Genomic DNA, 18,902 nt, shown 5'->3' with positions numbered 1-18,902 from the left:
AACACCTTTTCTTGACACACATAATACTTTATCCCTTTACAAGAAGTGACATCTTCTTCTAAGCCTCTAAGCAATAAGAATCCAGATATTAAAAATCTTCCTGGATCCTTCCCTGCTACCCAGTCAATAGTCAACACTCTTCACTTCTATTTGCTTGCCTTTTTTTCATCCTTAAGAGCTGGATGGCTCTGCATGGCACCTGGCTCTGTACCACGCCAGTATTCACCATATTTATGTTCCTTTCACCTTTTATGTCTGAGGCACCTACTGCTGGTGTCTGATTTTCCCTCCGGGCTACTTTCTTTAGATGGGTGAATGATTTTGCCCACATTTTTAGTGCTAACCCCCTCAAATCCTTTTTCAAAATACAGTATAATAAATGCCCAGCTGATGAACTCAATGATTTTGGTAAGCATATGAACAAAAATACAGATGTTGGTTATAAGACAGAAATAGATTTATCTAGGTCATCCTGAAAGACTGAAAATAGTTTGTCTTTCTCTTCTTTCTTGTCTGTTAATGTATGGGGAAAGAAGATTTCCAGGTTTTTCAACTTGTGAGTGGCTTTTCAGTTTGAAATGAATTGTACAAAAAAGAACATTCTAGCTTTGGAATTTGACTTGTCGCTTAAAATAATAAGAGAGTCATCCCTCCAGTACTCTCTAGCCAGTTAAGGATTTGAGTGACTTATACATTTATACATGTATGCCTCATAAAAAAACACACTCTTTGAGAATATAATGGTTGCCATATTTAGGTTTATTATAGTTTAGTTTGCAATGACCTGGTGATATCCTGGTTTGGATTTTACCTTGGTTTAAGTATTGGCCAAAGGGATAAGAAAACATGCTAGCAATTGAGTCGAGTCTGGTGAGTGACCTCTTTCCAAAACCTTACACCAGTACAATCTTCTTGAATACTATAGGGATCACGGTCCTAGTGTGTCTTGTCTGAGCTTTGACAAAACAGAACTCTTTAGATCACATAGTAGGTATGTGATAAATAAAGTATATTTGAAAAGTTTTAAAAGTTGGAAACAAAACAAACCAAAATCTCATGTGTTAGGGAGTGGTGCATATGGAAAGCTGGTTGTAAACACATTGTCCTTAAGTCCCTGAATTGACATTTCTAAATCAACCATGCCCAGTTTACCTAGATCTGTCAAGGAGTTTTCCTGGGTTTCAGTTTTGTATGCTTTAATTTGCTTTTTTTTTTTTTTAATTTTTGAAGGTTTTTTTTTTTTTTTTTTTTTTTTTTACATTGGCTTATTTTGAGAGAGAGATACTTAGAGCACGAGCAGGGGAGGGGCAGAAAAAGAAACAGAGAGAGACACAGAAAAAAAACCCAAGCAGGCTCCATGGTGTCAGCGCAGAGCCCAATGTGGGGCTCGATCCCATAAACCATGAGATCATGACCTGAGCTGAAACCAACAGCTGGATGGACAATGCCTTTAGGTTTTTTTTTTTTATCCATTCCTGAACATATTACAGGAGAACTAAGGAAGCGCATTACCCCAACCAGCATTGACATGAAGAAGAATTACTGGAAATTACTTTCACACATGAAACTGAGAATCAGAATTTGGAATTTGCTGGTCACCCATCTTGTGGGCTACTTCATCCTAAAACTGTCATCCAAGCCGACAGCTTTCCAGTTGTTGGAAGAATGGCCTTCTTGGTGGATTTGAGTTCTACAAATGTGATCAACAGAACAGTTGATTATTGAGAAGGCAGATTAGCCACTTCTTAATTAAGCACAAAACAGATCAGTATGAGCTTGAACATCTTGGCCAAAGAAACAGACTAGTAAAAATCGAAGTATGGGATAATCAGGACCAAAGGTGAAGACCACATTTTAAAGGCATAAAAACACCAAAGCAAATACCAACAACTTAAAAAATATGAAAAGAAATTGTTTGAACTTCAGGATATTAAAAATCAATACAATGAGGTCTTGTTTATTGGCCATTGTAGAAGGGATATCCCTGTGACAAATATGGTCCTTTCTTTTCTAGGCCAACAGGATATGTAATATTGGATTTCTTTTTCAACCTAGAAAAATGTCACCATAGGCATTCCTCATGAATTGAAAATTCTACAGTGGAACTATCTGTAATCCAAAAGAACTAATTTGTTTTACAAAATAGCACTTATCCTTCAGCTTCCAGAACTCTTTCATGTGAACTTTACGATATATTTTACCCTTTACAGATCCTTAAATCACAGCTTCTTACTATGATTGAATCTCTTTTGCTGACTCAGGCCATACTGAGTCACTCTACAGTTAGCGTAGAGTGTGGTGACTGGGGTCTTGAAGAGCTTCAAGAATGTTTGGAGCAGGGTACTGGGGGAAGTGAGTTGGAAGAGAAGGGGGTAGAAGGAGAGTAAGATGTTCAAAGTCAAGGTTTTAGAGGTGATGCAGCTATAAAAGATGACTAGGTCTAGGATGGGGGTTCTTAACCTGATTGCCTAGGAGAATCATCTGGAGAACTTAAAAAATATGCCAATGCCTGGGCCCTACCCCAGTGTTCTCAGGGACCTAGGCTCCTTCAGCTTTTGACTTCACCATCCTTAATTTGTGGCCCTCTTCACCATGACCTCAGATAGAGCCCCAGCTTCCCTATGGACATTCTGAGTAGTGGGATAGAAAGGAAGAAGGGGCAAAGGGTAAATCACCCATCTCCTAAGACAAAGTCCTGGAAGTTGCCACATGGTGCTTCTGTTTGCATTCATTGTGCAGAACTTGGTAACGTGTCATACCTAATTGTGAGAGAGGTTGGGACATTAGTCTTCAATCTGGGTAGCCATATGCCCAGTAAACGTGCTATTACTATGGAACAGAGGGAGAGTGGCTACTGTTCAAAACAAGCTAGCATCTCTGTCAGCTCTAGAAGGGTAGTGGATTACGCCCTCTGGTAATGTGATCTTCAGGTGAGTTGATGATTTTGAAGTTTGGTCATCTTCTCCCATCCCAGGCTCTCAGGTCCATGGGTGGAAAAGGAAAAGCAGGCTCCAGTTGAGAGGGATCCGGTTCACTGAGTGATTTCTGCAGGGGACCACCAAGCTTCAGTCAGGGCAAGAATGGGAAGTACAGGGAAGTTAATGATGTAGGGGATTTTTCTGGTCAGGACATTTATTTCTCTACCCACAATCCCCCTATGCCTGCTTTTCTCCTTAAACAGCATATATTCCAGTATTATACTAATCACTCTTTTGTGAATCCCACAGTGCCCTGGTGCTTCTCTCTCTTTGTAATTCTCCTGAGAAGTCCCCGACTCTGTGTAAGCTTAACTCCCAACATCCTCCTCACAAAATTGGTAACTACACAGCTCAAGTGTATATTCACCATGGCGTGGCAGTCTCCTGCAACATTTCCCTTGAAAGGGTCACGTCCCTTTCCTCAGAGGAGTCCGTCATAGTCCTCCTGAAACTTGAAATGCCCCTTTCCCCCACTTCTACTCTCCTTCGGCTAGTGGCCTCACTTGATATTTCACTGAAAAAGAAATCAAGCAATCAGGCAGGGGTTTCCTCACTGCCTGCTTCTGAGTCCACATTCTGCCTTTCCTCTCTGGCTCCCTTTACTGCGACATCTCCCGGCTTCTGTGAACGGTTAACCTCTCCGCTCTGTACCCTCAAGTCCATCCCTTCTTGCTTTTCCAGATATTTTTCTTCTGCAGGGATATCTGCTCTGCTGACTCACTCTCATCAGGATGCACCCATGTTAAAAGAAAACAAGCCAATAATCTGTCCCACTACCTGTCCCCACACTGTCCCATTTCTTGCTTCGTCTTCACAGCCAAAACTTCTGGAAGCCATTCTGTACAGAACTGCTGCCAGCAATTCCTCGTCCTCCTCCAGTCTGGCTTCCATTCACTCTTCACCGCAATTGCTATTTTGAAGTGTCCATTTGTTTCTAAATAGAACCGCATGTCCCTGTGCTTATCTCACCTGACCTCTAAAGCAGCATTCCACGCGCTTGACCACCCCTTCCTCCCCACATCCAATTTCTTCTTGTAGCGTTTCCGACACCACATTCCGCCCTGTTTTCTTGCTACGTCTCTGAGTCCTACTTGTGAGTTTGCTATAATGGGCATTCTTCTCGGCCTCTGAACATGGGGGTGTCCTCGGCCCCAGTCCTGAGCCTCTTCCTTCTCTATAGGTTCTTAAACCCTCTTAAACCCTCATAACCTCTCCCTGGAGCTCCAGACTCGTGTCCAGATTTCTGCTCGGCATCGCCACTTGGATGTTTTATAGGCATCCCAACCTCAGCAAGTCCAAACAGAGTTCTTTCTTTCCTGCCACATACCTGGTCCCCTCTTGCCACCTTCTCCACCTCCATAAAGGTCATCCACAGAGTGGCCAAAGGTAACGACTTAGGTGAAGCCCTTGATTCTCCGTCCCCCACCCTGTGTCATCCATCAGGAAGGCCTGACACTTCTGCCTTCGGAATCCATCACAAGTCCTTGTAATTCTCCACCCCCATCGCTTCTGCCCTCATCCAGGCCACCATGGTCTCCTGAGCTAATGCACTAGCCTCCCCACTCCCACTTTTCTCTGTTGTAATGCATTCTCTAAGAGTGATCCTTGGAAACAGAATTCCAGTAATCCAACACCTTCCCTTTGCACTAGAGTAATTCGGCTCCTTCCGTGGCCCAGGGCCCTGTGTGGTCTGACACCCATGCACCTGTCTGGCCTCATCATAGCACCTGCTGGAGGTGCACTGCTGGACCTTCACCTTAGGGTAGGGGCACTTCTTCTCATGCTCCCTGAACAGCTTTCCAGAGTGGTCACTTCTCATCATTCAGGTCCAAACATCACCTCCCCAGAGAAGCCTTCCCTGATTACCTGATTTGAAGAGCTGCCCTCCTAGTCTATCCCTGTGTGTTTATTCCACTGGCACTGACCGTCCATTTGGGAAGGGACCATGTCCAACGTACTCACATCTGTGTTCCCAGTGTTTAGTGTAGTTGTCAACCTTCAGTAGAAACTAATCAAATATTTGTTGAATACCCGAACGGAAACCTGTCCAGAACATATCGCAGATACTTGTCACACCGCTTCCTTCCCTCTTATTTGAATCATGACTGCCACCAGGAGCAGTAATTCCTGATTACTTTTTCTAAAACCAGTGACACCCTAGTCTGCGATGTCTCATCCACAAGGGCCTGGGAAAACCAGTTCACTAACCTCGTTAAGAACTGCATCTGAAGAACCGGGGAATTCAGAAGTCGAGTCCAGCATTAGTGAGGAGGCGTTACCCTTGTTTATTTTCCAGGGAATATTATTGTCATCACTGCTATGAATTTTGTTATTGCTGCTGCACAGAGGTGTCCAGAAGCTGTGTGGTCAAGAACTTCACCATCGCCATACAAGAAGAGAGAAGTCAGATGTGCTCTGAGCCTTGAGGACTGCTTGTCAGAGCGTGGGAAGGGAGGTCCAAGAGGCAAAGGGATAGCCGAGGGGGGCTCCTCCTTGCGTGTTGGGGCTCTTCCTAAGCCTGTCTTCAGGGACTCCAGGAGAGGGGGCGGCGAAGGGGAGAGAGAAGCATTTCCTGCTTCTCTGTCTCTGTGATGCAGGTTCACTTTTACCTCTATAACCAAACATCACCTTACACAGCAGCCGACAGGGTTTCATGTAATAGCATTTTAAGCAGGGGTGATTGCCTTCTCTTTAAGTTCATAAGTTTCCCTAGACCACAAGATAATAGTACTCAAGGTTTTTTTTTTTTATTATTATTGTGGTAAAATAACATAAAATGTTAACACTTCAGCCGTTTTGAGGGTGCGGTGGTGTTAAGTATACACATGTCATGCAACCTTCACCACCGTCCATCTCGAGAACTTTTCTATCGTCCCAAACTGAAAACCTGTTTCCATTAAACAGTAACTCCCCATTCGCCCGCCCCCTGGCAACCCTTATTTGACTTTCCGTCTCTGGCTTTGACTACTCCAGGTGAAGGAAAAACCTTCCCCCTGTGCCTCCTTTACTGTCACCTACTTCACCATGGACCCTTCTGGCCGCCAGATGCGTGAGGTAGGGTTTGTGGGGGCAGGTGGGCCAGGTTCCCACATCACACAGCTCCGCCTCACCGGCTGGATGTCCTACAACTTGACTCAGTTCTGACACCGTCCACCTGGAGGTAGCATCAGATTCCACTGATTACCACTGATTCCACAAGGCTCACCCTGCCTCCACCTTCAGACACCAGATGCGAGTCCGCTTCGTTTCCTGGGCTTCTGGTCCACCGGAAATCAGAGGTCCCTGCAATGTCCTCCTCGGGAGAGATTAATTTGCCAGAGCAGCTCACGGAACTCAGGGAGACATCTTACCAGATCACTGGTTTATTCCAAGGGATATAACTCGGGAACAGCCTGATGGAAGAGATGCCCGGGACAAGGCGGTGGGAAGGGGCGCAGGCTCCCGTGCCCTCCCAGGGCACCACTCTCCCAGCTCCCCCACGTGTTCACCAGCTGAGAAGCTTTTCGAACCCCTGTCCCTTTGGGTTTTTAGGGAGGTGTCATTATGTAGGCGTAACTGATTAAATTATTGGCCGTTGGCAGTTCCAGTCCCTCACCCCCTCCCGGAGAGGGGGGGGGGGTGGGAGATAGGGGAGGGTTCCCCTGGCAATGAGCCCCCAACCAGGAGCTTTCCAAAAGTGATCTTATTAAACTCAGGTGTGGTTGAAAGAGGATGTTAAAACAACAAAGGACGCCCATTTCTCCTTCATTGCTCTGAAATTATTTCAGGAACTGGGAACAAAACTAAATACTAAATATTTCTGTAGGAAATTACAACGGTTTTTAGGAACTGTGTGCTAGGAATAGGGGACAAAGACCAAATATATGTTTCTTACCATAAATCACAATATTACAGGCATAAATAAGTTCTTACAATATTTGTCTTTTTTTTTTTGTCTGCTTATTTCACTTAGCATAAGGTTAAAGTTCATCTGTGTCATAGCTTGTCAAAATCTCCTTCCCTTTTAAGGTTGCATAATGTTCTATTGTATGGGGGCACCTGGGTGGCTCAGTAGGTTAAGCATCCAACTCCTGATTTCAGCTCAGGTCAAGATCTCTCAGTTCTTGAGTTTGAACCCCGCATTGGGCTCCATGCTAGCAGTGCAGAACCTGCTTAAGATTCTCTCTTCCTCTCTCTCTGCCCCTCCCACATGCACATGTTCTGGCTCTCAAAATAAATAAATAAACTTAAAAAAATACAAGGGCTTAAGAAGAGGGACGTAGCCACCAAATGCATATATAAAAGTAGCCCTCGTACCGTATTCAGTGTTGTGATAAGATGTGTATACAGCATTGTGGCAGCACATTATAATAATGAATTCTAGCGTTTCTGATGACAAAATCTTGGATATTATCCAAGGTAGATGACCTACCAAATCCTGGTTAGTAATGAGTCATGCAGTAGACAATTTCCCAGTGTTCAAGTTTTGGTTGTACGTCTGTTGTGTTTTTTTTTTTCTTCTTTTTTTTAATAGCTAACTCCGTCCATCCGTCTTTTCTGTGATCTCAGTGTCCCTTTTGTTTTTTCTTCCCCTAGTGGTTTTTAATTGCCAACAGATCCTACAAAGTCAGCGCAGCAAGCTCTTTCTTCTTCAGTGGTGTGTTTGTGGGAGTTATCTCTTTTGGTCAGCTTTCAGATCGCTTCGGGAGGAAAAAAGTCTATCTCACAGGTAATGTGTTAGACTGTTCATGAACTGACTAGGAGGACTTATTTCCTGAAGGTTCTCAGGGAAATAACAAGGGGACTATTTCCTTAAGGTTCTCAGGAAATTGCCATGTGGATACACAACTGATTTTTATTACACTGGCAGGGGGCCACACCGCAGCCAGAGTTGCTTCTGGCAAAACGTGTTAAAAGGACCAGCAGCATACCTGAGGAAGGCCATGTATTTGCAGTTAAGCTTTTCAGAGATGATGGTGCTTTCGGCACCTCCCGAATTCTAATTTATACCATGGTTCTAAGGAGAACAGAGATGGAACCAGTGTACTAGATCCATTTCCTTATATGTTGTGTGTCGGTTCAGTTCAACTGTGTTGTGTAAGACTCGGTGGAGTTCTCTTGACAAGCTGAGTCTGAGCTGGGATTTTTCCATCTCCAACGTTATTGTGAATAACAACGGTGCATGATTGACAGATATCCACTTGTAACGAAGAAAGAAAAACTTCAGTTTTTCTTTACAGTTTCCTTTTACAGTTTTAAAAGAGCACAGCTCAGAAAATTTAAGCTTACAAAGATTTATCTTTACAAACGTAATGAGTATCATTTGTTACTTTGCTCAAATGCTGTCTTGTGTCTGGATTGTTGACCGCTGTTCCTCTTATTCTAGGTTTTGCTCTTGACATCTTATTTGCCATTGCAAATGGGTTTTCCCCCTCCTATGAGTTCTTTGCAATAACTCGCTTCCTGGTGGGTGTGATGAACGGAGGAATGTCACTGGTGGCCTTTGTCCTGCTGAACGAATGTGTGGGCACCGCCTACTGGGCGCTCGCAGGTACTGCTTCACTCCGTGTACATAACGCAGATAGTGAGCTGCCCCAGAAAACCCTGCTGGGCACCAGTTTAACCCCAGAGTCCAAAAATACACTTGGACTTGGGACTACCTAACCATTAGATTTGCGTTCCAGAGTTTGTTCTGTATGACCTTGAATGAGTCATTGTATTCATATTGCTCTGTAGAAAGTCTCCCCTGGGGCCGGAGCTTACCTCCCATCCTCACAGATTGTCTCCAGATAGTTCTGAGAGGGTCTGTTTCCTCAGAAGGGCGTTAACTGTTTTCACCTTAAACTGAAAAATGGCGCAGACATAGATCCTAGACACACCTCTCCCGGCACCTTCTTACTGTATTTTATTAAATACTCATTCCGTGGGCCAGGGAGAGACACGCTGGAGGGACCAGATGACATAGGCCCCGTGCTAGGCTAAATGAGAAATTTGTTTGTATTCAAAGTGCAGTGAGAAGTCAGCGGGCGAATGAAATAGTGGAGCGGTAGGATCACATAGGATAGAGGAAGACGCCTCTGGCAGAGGTGTGGGGAATGGACTGTTGAGGGACAAGAGGAGGAATTGGGGGGTCATTCGGGAGGTGGTTGTGGTTGGCCCGCGAAACGTGATGCAGGCATAGACAGGTGCGGGGAGAGGAGCAGCGAGGAGGTCCATTTGAGCTGGATTTTGGTGGGACAATGACTTGCTGAAGGATCGGAGTGGGGAGAGAAAGGAATCGGGGGGACCTCGTGGCTTTGCTTGAAAACTGGGTGGTTCGCTGGCACCCTTTACAAAAAAATGAAGTCTCACCTGCCAAAATTTGGCTTTTACTAGTTCAAACAGAGCAAAAATAGCAGGCTTGAAAATTACTTAAACAGAAAAGAAATCTGAAAACTGGGATAAATATTTAACGGCCCACAAACAGTTATAAAACCACCAGTATGGTACTCCAGAATTACAAGATGCAAAAATGGTGATTGGAAGTGTTCATTTTTTTTCATTAATTTTTTTAACCAAATACCTAGAGCCTTACCACACCTACATCTCCACACCTTATCTCCATTGTCATTTCCAGGCATACACGTGCAGCTTCTTGCTGGACATTAGATATGAATGTCAGTTGGATCCTCAAATAAAAATACTGCTTTCTTCCACCTGCATTTTCCATCTTCCAGCACCTCTGTGCATGGTCATCACAGTCTTTAAGGCCATTAAACTAGACCCCTTGGAATCATTTCCTCTTGTCCATCATACCCAATTGATACCAACTCTTACCGATCGTAAGTAATGGAGACTCAACTCTGCTGAACATCTGCATATAAAGGGAAATTATTTGGATAATATACCCAAGCCAAGCCTCAGAGATGCCTGGAACCAGGAAGTCAGATGCTCCTCATCTCTGCCCCCCCATCCTCCCTGAGAAGCTTCTGCTGCACAGTCACGGATGGGACCCTATAGCTCTCAGGTTTCACCACCAAGTACAGTATTTAAAATCCTGGGTAAGGGGTGCCTGGCTGGTTCAGTCAGTGAAGCATGCGACTCCAGGTCTTGAGGTTGTGAGTTCAAGCCCCACGTCCGGTGTAGAGCCTACTTAAAAAATAATCCTGGGTAAGAGCTCAACTGGCCCAGCAGGGGTCACTGCAGTGAGGGGGACCAGGATGGTCAGCCCCCACTTGAACCACGGGAATGAAGTAAAGAGAGGTCCGCTCTCCAGAAGAGGGAAGGAATATTCTTGGAATTAGACATAGTGCTAGGTAGACAATATTTTGTAGCAGATACTCACCACAGGAGGCTTCCAGATGGCTTTGTTTGGGGGGGGGCGGTTTAATAGATGTCAAGGGCTATACCTGTGTCACAGCAGGATAGTATAGCTAACATTTGCATAGCATGCATTATTCCGTCTGAAGCTAACAACTACTCTTTGAAGTAGGTGGTATTATTTCTGTTTTACCGATGAGGAAAGTGAGGCTCAGAGACGTTTAGTGATTTGCCCAAGGTCGCACAACAGCAAGTGGCAGAACTGGGGTCTGAACTCACCCCCTCTAAAACAGTCCGATTTTGTGGGCTATCTTCCTTTCACCTACCTTGTTGTCCGTGGATACCAAGTGCTCGGAGCTGTTCTGAGCAAGGACAGAAAGTCTTACTCTTGCAAGCCAGGTGCTGTCTGATACACTGTAATGAACCTGTAATAGGTATTGATTATCTTAAGTTTCCAGGGAGATCATGGCGTCCCCACTCCCTTACTTATCTGACCACCTGCTCAGAACACGCTGAAGGTGCTGTCTCGGCTCTCCCTTCTTCCCCCCCCTTTCCTCACCAAGGCACAGAGCCTACAAGTCATCATTGCTAGAAAATGAAAGCCTGTGGGCAAGAATCCAAGTATACATTTCTTTTATGGGATCGTCGTAGAGAAGTCTTGTAACAAGATCGTCCCATTGCTGTGGGTTGCCCCCAGAAGCCTGCTTCTCCCCAGAAGGGCGGAGAGAGAGGATTGGTATAGCATCACAGGCTCTGTAGTCAGGCAGATCGGGGTATGGTCTCAGGCATGCTGTGCACAGCTCCGTGCCCTAGCAGTGGCATCCAACCTCTCTGTGCTGCTTCCTCTTTGTGCGTGGTCCACAATGGCACCTGCTTTGTAGGACAATGTATGTAATACATTTATTAATACACAATAAATAGTAGCTATGACCGCTACCGATGGTGATGGTAGTAATTATAAAAAGTGTGTCCGAGGTATAAATTCACAAGTATATTGAGCAAAGCTAGTGGGCCTACTTCCCGTCTCAGCATTTATTTCAAAAAACACAGGATTATTATTTTTTTTTTAACAATCCCACGGTTGATTTTTTTCCATCAGGGTGCTGGCGAAAATCCATGTGTCATAGAGACAGACAAGAAACAAATAGAAAATGTCATATATCTGGTGATAATAAATGAAGTAGGGAAGGGCAGTTGGGAGAGCTGAGGAGTAGCCTGTGATTTAAAATAAGGATTTGAGGCACAGCCTTGTGATAAGATGAAGTCCCACTGCTGCAATCATCTCATGACCTAAAAACCTTACCACCATCCAGGAAAACATCGTCCAAGCTTCAGCACATGCTCAGGCAGATGTCAACACAGCCTTCAATGCAGAAAGCATTTGGACAAACCCTTACAAGTCATCTTGACCATGTCATTCATATTTTTCACCTGTCCTTCCTCCTTTTCCACTAACTTGCTGGCCTCTCTTCCACTTTTATCATCTGATACTCAATATTTGGGTAGGATTTTCTTTCCTGTTGATGTCTCCCAAGGAAGGCATTGGCTTGTGACTTGGGTTGGAGAGGGTGACGGGGAGGGTGCCGTCTCCAGTAACAGGCGTCTCTTCCCTGAATTAGGATCGATCGGTGGCCTCTTCTTCGCAGTTGGCATCGCCCAGTATGCCCTGTTGGGATACTTCATCCGCTCCTGGAGGACCCTCGCCATTCTGGTTAACCTGCAGGGAACAGTGGTCTTCCTCCTATCTTTGTAAGTAGTTTTTCCTCTAAGAGGTTTAAATTAATACGCAGAAGGAATGTCTTAAGAGGATGCGGGTCAATGAGTGGCGTTATTCCCTTTCAGGAGTTTACCTGAACTGACTTTGGTGAAGAGCTAAATTCCACAAGCGCTCCAAAGCTTGGCAGATGCTGGGAGGAGAGATGCTTAATTAATTCAGAATGCAGGTATCCCCTTATTTGAAGTAACCTCTCCGTAGACCATATTTGAACCTTCGAGTTGTTGACCCAGGGTACCCATTTCTTTTTTAACCTAATGCCTCAAGCGTAAAGATCTTCAGGCTGGATCAGATCACGTGCTAGGTGTATGGCCCAGGTATCACGATACCACGCGATATCCTGCGCGTGACTATTATCTCAGGGCCTCTAAATGTGGGCGCGGGAAGATTCTCACATATGGCAGAAACCCGTAGGGTGGATGGGCTCAATGCCTGGTCAGGGCAGGGTGCTCCAAACAACTTGCCCAGATGCCCCACTGTGGCACTCCAAATGCGGGAGGTAAGCCACCAACGTAGAGCTATCTTATCAGTGCTTTTTCCCCACAGCAGACACTTTATTAATATTGTTTATTATAGAATATGTATCACATAATATAGAATACAGGAATGTTATTTATTAACACTTTTCCCCAAATAGAGTCCGGTAACAATAAAACAGATATTTCAGAGACATTTACAGAGTTCTCCGTAAAATTAACATTAAATGCTGACCATCTTGCTGGGGCTAAGGAACCCAGTTTTGCCTGTAAATACCGTACTGCATTCGGATCTTTAGTCGCAAAGTAATACTTGGTTCATCTCTTATTTCATCAGTTTAATGATGTGCTTAAGAAGTTCGAGTTTTTAGGGGCACCTGGGTGGCTCAGTCGGTTGGGCGTCTGACTTCAGCTCAGGTCATGATCTCACAGTCCGTGAGTTCGAGCCCCGCGTCGGGCTCTGTGCTGACGGCTCAGAGCCTGGAGCCTGTTTCAGATTCTGTGTCTCCCTCTCTCTGACCCTCCCTGTTCATGCTCTGTCTCTCCCTGTCTCAAAAATAAATAAAAAAAAAATGTTAAAAAAAAAAAAAAAGAAGTTCGAGTTTTTAATTTTACTTCACTAGAAGTTTCAATGTGCTTGTGAAAGGCTATCTCCTGAGGTTTCAGACCTCTGATTTGAACCATTAAAATCTTTGGAATAAATGAAACTTTCAGCTGGCGGTCCCAGCTTCTATGCTGTAAAATGAGGGATAACTGTAGTAGAATTTTCCTTCAGATACATCTTTAGCATAGTAGTTCTTTCTTCAAGTTCTACTAATTGAGATTTGGTGAGGGTTGAGCTGCAATCTGTTTCTGTATTCCCTTTGAAATAAGAGAATTAAGCGCAAAAATGAATGTAACAGTAGGGCGTCTGGCTGGCTCAGTCTGAAGAGTGTTTATGGCCCAGTGCTAGGTGGGGACATCTACTCACTGGGAAATGAATTCAGGTCAGGAAAAAATAGGAAACAGAGAGAAAAGAGCATGTAAAACTGAAATAGGCCTGGAATGCGAGCCTTCCCACAGTCAGCCTCCAGCTGATCTGCCCTGATTTTCTCCCACCCTGTTTCCCATACCCTGTGTTCCAGACATAGCCGGCTGCATGGAGTTTCCAGCACTCACCTGGCGCTGGCCTGCTTCCCTACCTCCTACTCACTGCTGCACCTGCCCCTTCAACACCCTTCTCTCCATTTCTTCCTGTTTAACTCCTAGCCTTCTGGAGTGCTCAAATTGCCACCCCCTCCAAACTTCTGATCACACCTCTAGGTGCAAGTCATTTGCTTCTGAATTCTGCAGCACTAAACCCATGCCTTCGAGTGGGGTTCTTATTTCCACCTCGTGCTGGAGTGGAGCCCGTCTCTCTGTACCAGGAGCTCCCTGACGGTTGCAGGCTCTCGGCTTGGCTGCGCGTCCCCCAGCAGCAAAGCCCAGGGCCTTCCCCACAGAAGATCCCTCGTATCCGTTGGGCAGGTGTTGGCACAGAAACATCTGGAATCGGCCTTCAGAATTAGCTGTCAGCCACATACGAAAATGTCACATTATTTTAGGGTCATATCTTGTGTTTTTTCCTAGAAACATTATCGCTTAGTTTAAAAAATTCCTCATTTTCACAGTACTTGGATTTGAGCAGCTTTACTTAAAAAAATCACACTCCCATAATTTACAAAGATTTTCCATCTTCTAAGAGATTCACAGGACATGTTTCGAGCAGAGGCAACATTGTTAAATTAGCACCCAAATTAGCACCGTGGCTTCTGAAGTTGTCCCCAGCACTACTGAGAGGGCAGTGTGTTCAAAGACTGCTTTTTCTTTCAAAACACCTCTTGCTGTTTGATATGAAAAATCTGCATGTGTCAGAATTTACATTCCCAAGTCCATCCATTAGCAGATAGGTGAGCCTTTGTATAAGAAAGCTCATTGGCTTCCCCAAATGTGGGAACATGTCTGGTCCTCAGTTTGTGCCCGAGATATGTGCTTTCCCAAGTAGAAATACTTGATTAACTCAAATTTCCAAAGCCTCAATATCTCTCATGTCTCATCTTTAACCATGATTTATAAACATTTTTTAAATTTTTAATGTTTATTTATTTCTTATTTATTTATTTATTTATTATAATTATTTTATTTATTTATTATAAATATTTTATTTATTTATTATAACTATTATTATATATTCTTATTTATGTATTTATTTCTTGAAAGAGAGAGACAGAAACAGAGCATGAGCAGGGGAGGGGCAGAGAGAGAGGGAGACACAGAATCTGAAGCAGGCTCCGGGCTGTCAGCACAGAACCCGACATGGGGCTTGAACCCACGGACCGTGAGATCATGACCTGAGCCAGAGTCAGACAGTTAACCGACTGAGCCACTCAGGCACCCCGATTTATAAACATTTTAACGATAATTAACGCTTATCAACAATTCTGGAAACAATGGAATTTAAGGAGAAGGGAAAAATGACCTAAATTACCCAAAGATAATGACTGTTAGTATTTTGGCTATTTCCTTGTCTTTTTTTTTTTTTTTCTTACCTCCCAGTTCTCCTCATTTTTGATTTTTATTGTGATAGACTTCTGGTAGCTCACTTATCTCTCCCAGGTATACTGTCTACATTCATCACAATAGGCTTCATTTATGCTCTTTTTTATTTGCATTTAGATGCAGCTGGTGTTTATGTGGTACCTTGTAAGCGGCCTTGTGGATAGGGCCAGTCGGTCCACTTGATGATCGGCAGACCTAACTTCCAAGAGAACGATATTTTACTTGATCATCCACCTTGTATATTAGTAATAATAATCAGAGGGCAATAAAGAAGGAAATAAAGGATGGCCTACGTTCCTGCTTTTGTTGAGAGTCAGATCTGCATGGATATTCTCTGTCCAGCAGCAAAGCTCTGGGAGAATTCGTGCCTTTCTGTTTCCTCTGAGCACCTACTACACAGCTCAATACAAAATCAAAAGTGCTCAACAAATGGTTATCGACCGACTGGCTGTCCATGAAGTTCCAAATTCTGTGGGTTTTGTTGCCACTTCACTGCCCTTACAGAAGGGCATGAAGAATTCCAAAAGGCACCTTAAATAGCCAAGTTTCCTTAGAGAAGTTTCATTTTAGGCAAATAATGTCACATTAGGTCAAAAGGCACTGGCTGCTGTATTTATTAAATGCGTGTCTGTGTTCCTATCACAGTTTGGCCTTTCACAAGTCCTCAGTCCTCTAGAAGTGTGCACACGGCTGTGAGAGGAGACACATCATAGTTAAGTCTTGGAACTATTGGAAAATACCAGTGGTGACATCACTGACATTCAGTATTCAGTAGAAAAGAATTGTTGTTATGTAACTGAAAGTTAACCAGGAGATGACTTTTATTCTTTAAGATCTTGGGGGGGGGGCGGTGCGGCATGGGCAGGAAATATCCTGAGGACATATTAAAGCAAGTGTATCAGCTAATTCGAGTATTTTGAAGGTGGAAATGCTCAAAAGTAGCTGAGATGGGATAAACCCTGTTTAATTTTCATGTAGAATCTTAAAATAATCTCTGCCTTCTTAATAACATATCACAATGTTAAAAACACTTTTTAAAAATTTATTTTTTTCTGATAAGACGATAAATATTTTTATCTTCTTTGTGAAGCTTTGTCAGAACTTAAACACCTGTTCACTCTGTGGTATTGTTCTAACACATGGCTGTGATTTAGAGCCCTCTCTCCGACCTGTGCTTTATGAAAAATTTGAATTTTTCAGTATTCTCGGCTTAACTTGCCGTTTATCTATTAAAATTTATTCAAAAGGAAATGCATACTGCTTACTTTTTTTTTTTTTTTTTTTTTTTTTGCTGCTGTTTTGGAAGTGTGTTCTTGGTTTCCATTCGTAAAGCAGACCACCGTTTAACACTGGCACGCTGTTGAAGGGGACCCCCCCCCCCCCATGTCATTGGGAGAGTTGGTTTTAAACCTCACGTGGAATCCAGTTGTGGTGAGGAAATCTACATGCTCCTTCCTGTGCCCGTGTACCTATATGAATATACAGCCTTTAATGACGTCTCTTTCAGATTCATTCCTGAATCACCTCGTTGGTTATACTCCCAGGGTCGGCTGAGTGAGGCTGAAGCGGCTCTGTACCTCATTGCCAAGAGGAACCACAAGCTCAAGTGTACGTTCTCACTAACACATCCGGCCAGCAGGAGCTACAGGGAAACCGGAAGTTTCCTGGATCTGTTCCGTTACCGGATCCTCTTGGGGCACACGCTGACCCTGATGTTCATCTGGTAATTATATCTAGGGGGTGTTGTCTTGATCTTCAACTCAGGGTGCTAGAGGTCTGTTGATGACGTCCTTCTACAGGGCGACAGAAAACGTAACCTGATTTGTCAGCCTGACGTTTTCATGAAAACAAGTTTTGTGTCTTGATGCCTGCGTCGTGCTCACCTCTGCTTTTGCGGCACCCTCCCTGTCCAGGAAGAACCGATGAGGCCTGACAGCAGGTCCATTGAACTTGAATAAACAGACAGCAGAAGCACATCTGTGCTTCTGAGCTATTTAATGTAAATATTTAAGAACCGCCCTCCGCCACCCCTAAAAAAAAGGAAAGTAAGAAAGCATATTAGAAACAGAAGAGTTTCTAAATAGGAGTTTAAAATACCAACTTTGGTTTGGCATCGAGTGGTCAGATAGCACATTCTGTGGCGTTCCCGCTTGCTCACTCACTCACTCACTCACGGGGGTGGGCGGTGTTGTTCCTTGCCCTGATGGGATCCTGGGAGTGTGAAATGACGGACCTGAAGCCACTTGAATAGCTCATTCCTACCTGCCTCTCAGAATGCTCTCGGCATCCATGTAAATTGCATCGAACGACTGAAGATGGTCCCATTTACAGAGTGACGTGGGAAGGGGTCAAGTGGATGGCGGTACTTGCGTACCGTATAGACTACCACATTTTACTATGCTTCTCAGATGCCGCGTTTTTTACGGTGGAAGGCGTGTGCCAGCGCTGCGGCAAGCGACTCTGTTGGTATCGTTTTCCAACAGTATTTGTTCGCTTCACGGCTCTGTGTCGAACTTTGTCATTATTGTTACATTTGCCATGGTGATCTGTGATCAGTGCTCTTTAGTGTTACTACTGTGATGTTTTGGGGCACCACGAACCACACCCATAGAAGAGAGTAAACCTAATAAATGTTGTGTGTGTTCCAACGACTCCGCCGACTGGCCGTTCCCCCATCTCTCTTCTTTGGGACCCCTCTCCTCCTGGAAACATGACAATACTGGGATTAGGCCAGTTAATAACCCTACAGTGGTCTCCAGGTGTCCAAATGAAAAGAAGAATCACACACCTCTCACTTTAAGTCAAAAGCTAGAAATGATGCAGCTTTGAGGAAGGCAGGTTGAAAGCCAAGGTAGGCCAAAAGCTAGGCTTCTCGTGCCGACCAGTTAGCCACACTGTGAATGAAGGAAAAGTTCTGGAAGGAAGTGAGAAGAGCCACTCCAGTGAACACATGAATGATAAAGCAAAACAGCCTGGTTGCTGATACGGAGAAAGTTTGAGTGGTCTGGAGAGACGATCAGAGCAGCCACAACGTTCCCTTAAGCCAAAGCTTGGTACAGAGCAACACCCTCTCTCCCATTCTATGAAGGCTGGGAGGTGAGGAAGCTGCAGAAGGAAAATCTAAAGCTAGCAGAGGTTAGATCATGAGGTTTAAGGAAAGAAGCCATCTCCACAGTATAAAAGTGCACAGTGAAGCAGCCAGCAGGTGCTGGTGTAGAAGCTCCAGCAAGTTCTCCAGAAGATCCAGCTAAGACCATTCATGAAGGTGGCTACACTACACACTAGATTTCCACGTAGATGAAACAGGCTTCGTTTGGAAGAAGATGCCATGTAGGACTTTTATGGCTAGAGAGAAGTCAATGCCTGGCTTCAAAGGGCAGGCTGACTCTTGCTAGAGGCTAATGCAGTTGGTGACTTTAAGTGGAAGCCAGTGCTCAGTGACCATTCTGAAAATTCTAGGGCCCTTAAGAACTATGCTAAATCTGGGAGTGCCTGGGTGGCTCAGTCGGTTAAGTGTCTGACTCTTTTTTTTTTTTTTTTAATTTTTTTCAACGTTTTTTATTTATTTTTGGGACAGAGAGAGACAGAGCATGAACGGGGGAGGGGCAGAGAGAGAGGGAGACACAGAATCGGAAACAGGCTCCAGGCTCCGAGCCATCAGCCCAGAGCCCGACGCGGGGCTCGAACTCACGGACCGCGAGATCGTGACCTGGCTGAAGTCGGACGCTTAACCGACTGCGCCACCCAGGCGCCCCAAGTGTCTGACTCTTGATTTCAGCTCAGGCCATGAACTTGCGGTGTGTGAGTTCGAGCCCCGCA

At 44.5% G+C, this 18,902-nt stretch overlaps 1 protein-coding gene across 3 annotated transcripts in view; it reads left to right on the top strand.

The window, feature by feature from the left end:
* The window catches only part of SLC22A15 (solute carrier family 22 member 15), an 83,313-nt gene that overhangs the window by 34,364 nt on the left and 30,047 nt on the right, over window positions 1-18,902 (top strand). For all 3 annotated transcript variants that reach the window (XR_009257799.1, XM_058716103.1, XM_058716104.1), the window contains exons 3-6: window positions 7,554-7,686; window positions 8,344-8,508; window positions 11,876-12,005; window positions 16,591-16,806. Coding sequence is in view for 2 of the 3 variants with exons in the window: in XM_058716103.1 (XP_058572086.1) it covers window positions 7,554-7,686; window positions 8,344-8,508; window positions 11,876-12,005; window positions 16,591-16,806 (644 nt within the window). In the remaining variant the exon portion in view is untranslated. The remainder of the gene's footprint in view (window positions 1-7,553; window positions 7,687-8,343; window positions 8,509-11,875; window positions 12,006-16,590; window positions 16,807-18,902) is intronic.

Source organism: Neofelis nebulosa, chromosome 2, assembly GCF_028018385.1.
Source record: "Neofelis nebulosa isolate mNeoNeb1 chromosome 2, mNeoNeb1.pri, whole genome shotgun sequence".
NCBI lineage: Eukaryota > Metazoa > Chordata > Mammalia > Carnivora > Felidae > Neofelis > Neofelis nebulosa.
The sequence above is the reverse complement of the archived record's forward strand: the minus strand, read 5'-3'. Positions and strand labels throughout refer to the sequence as shown.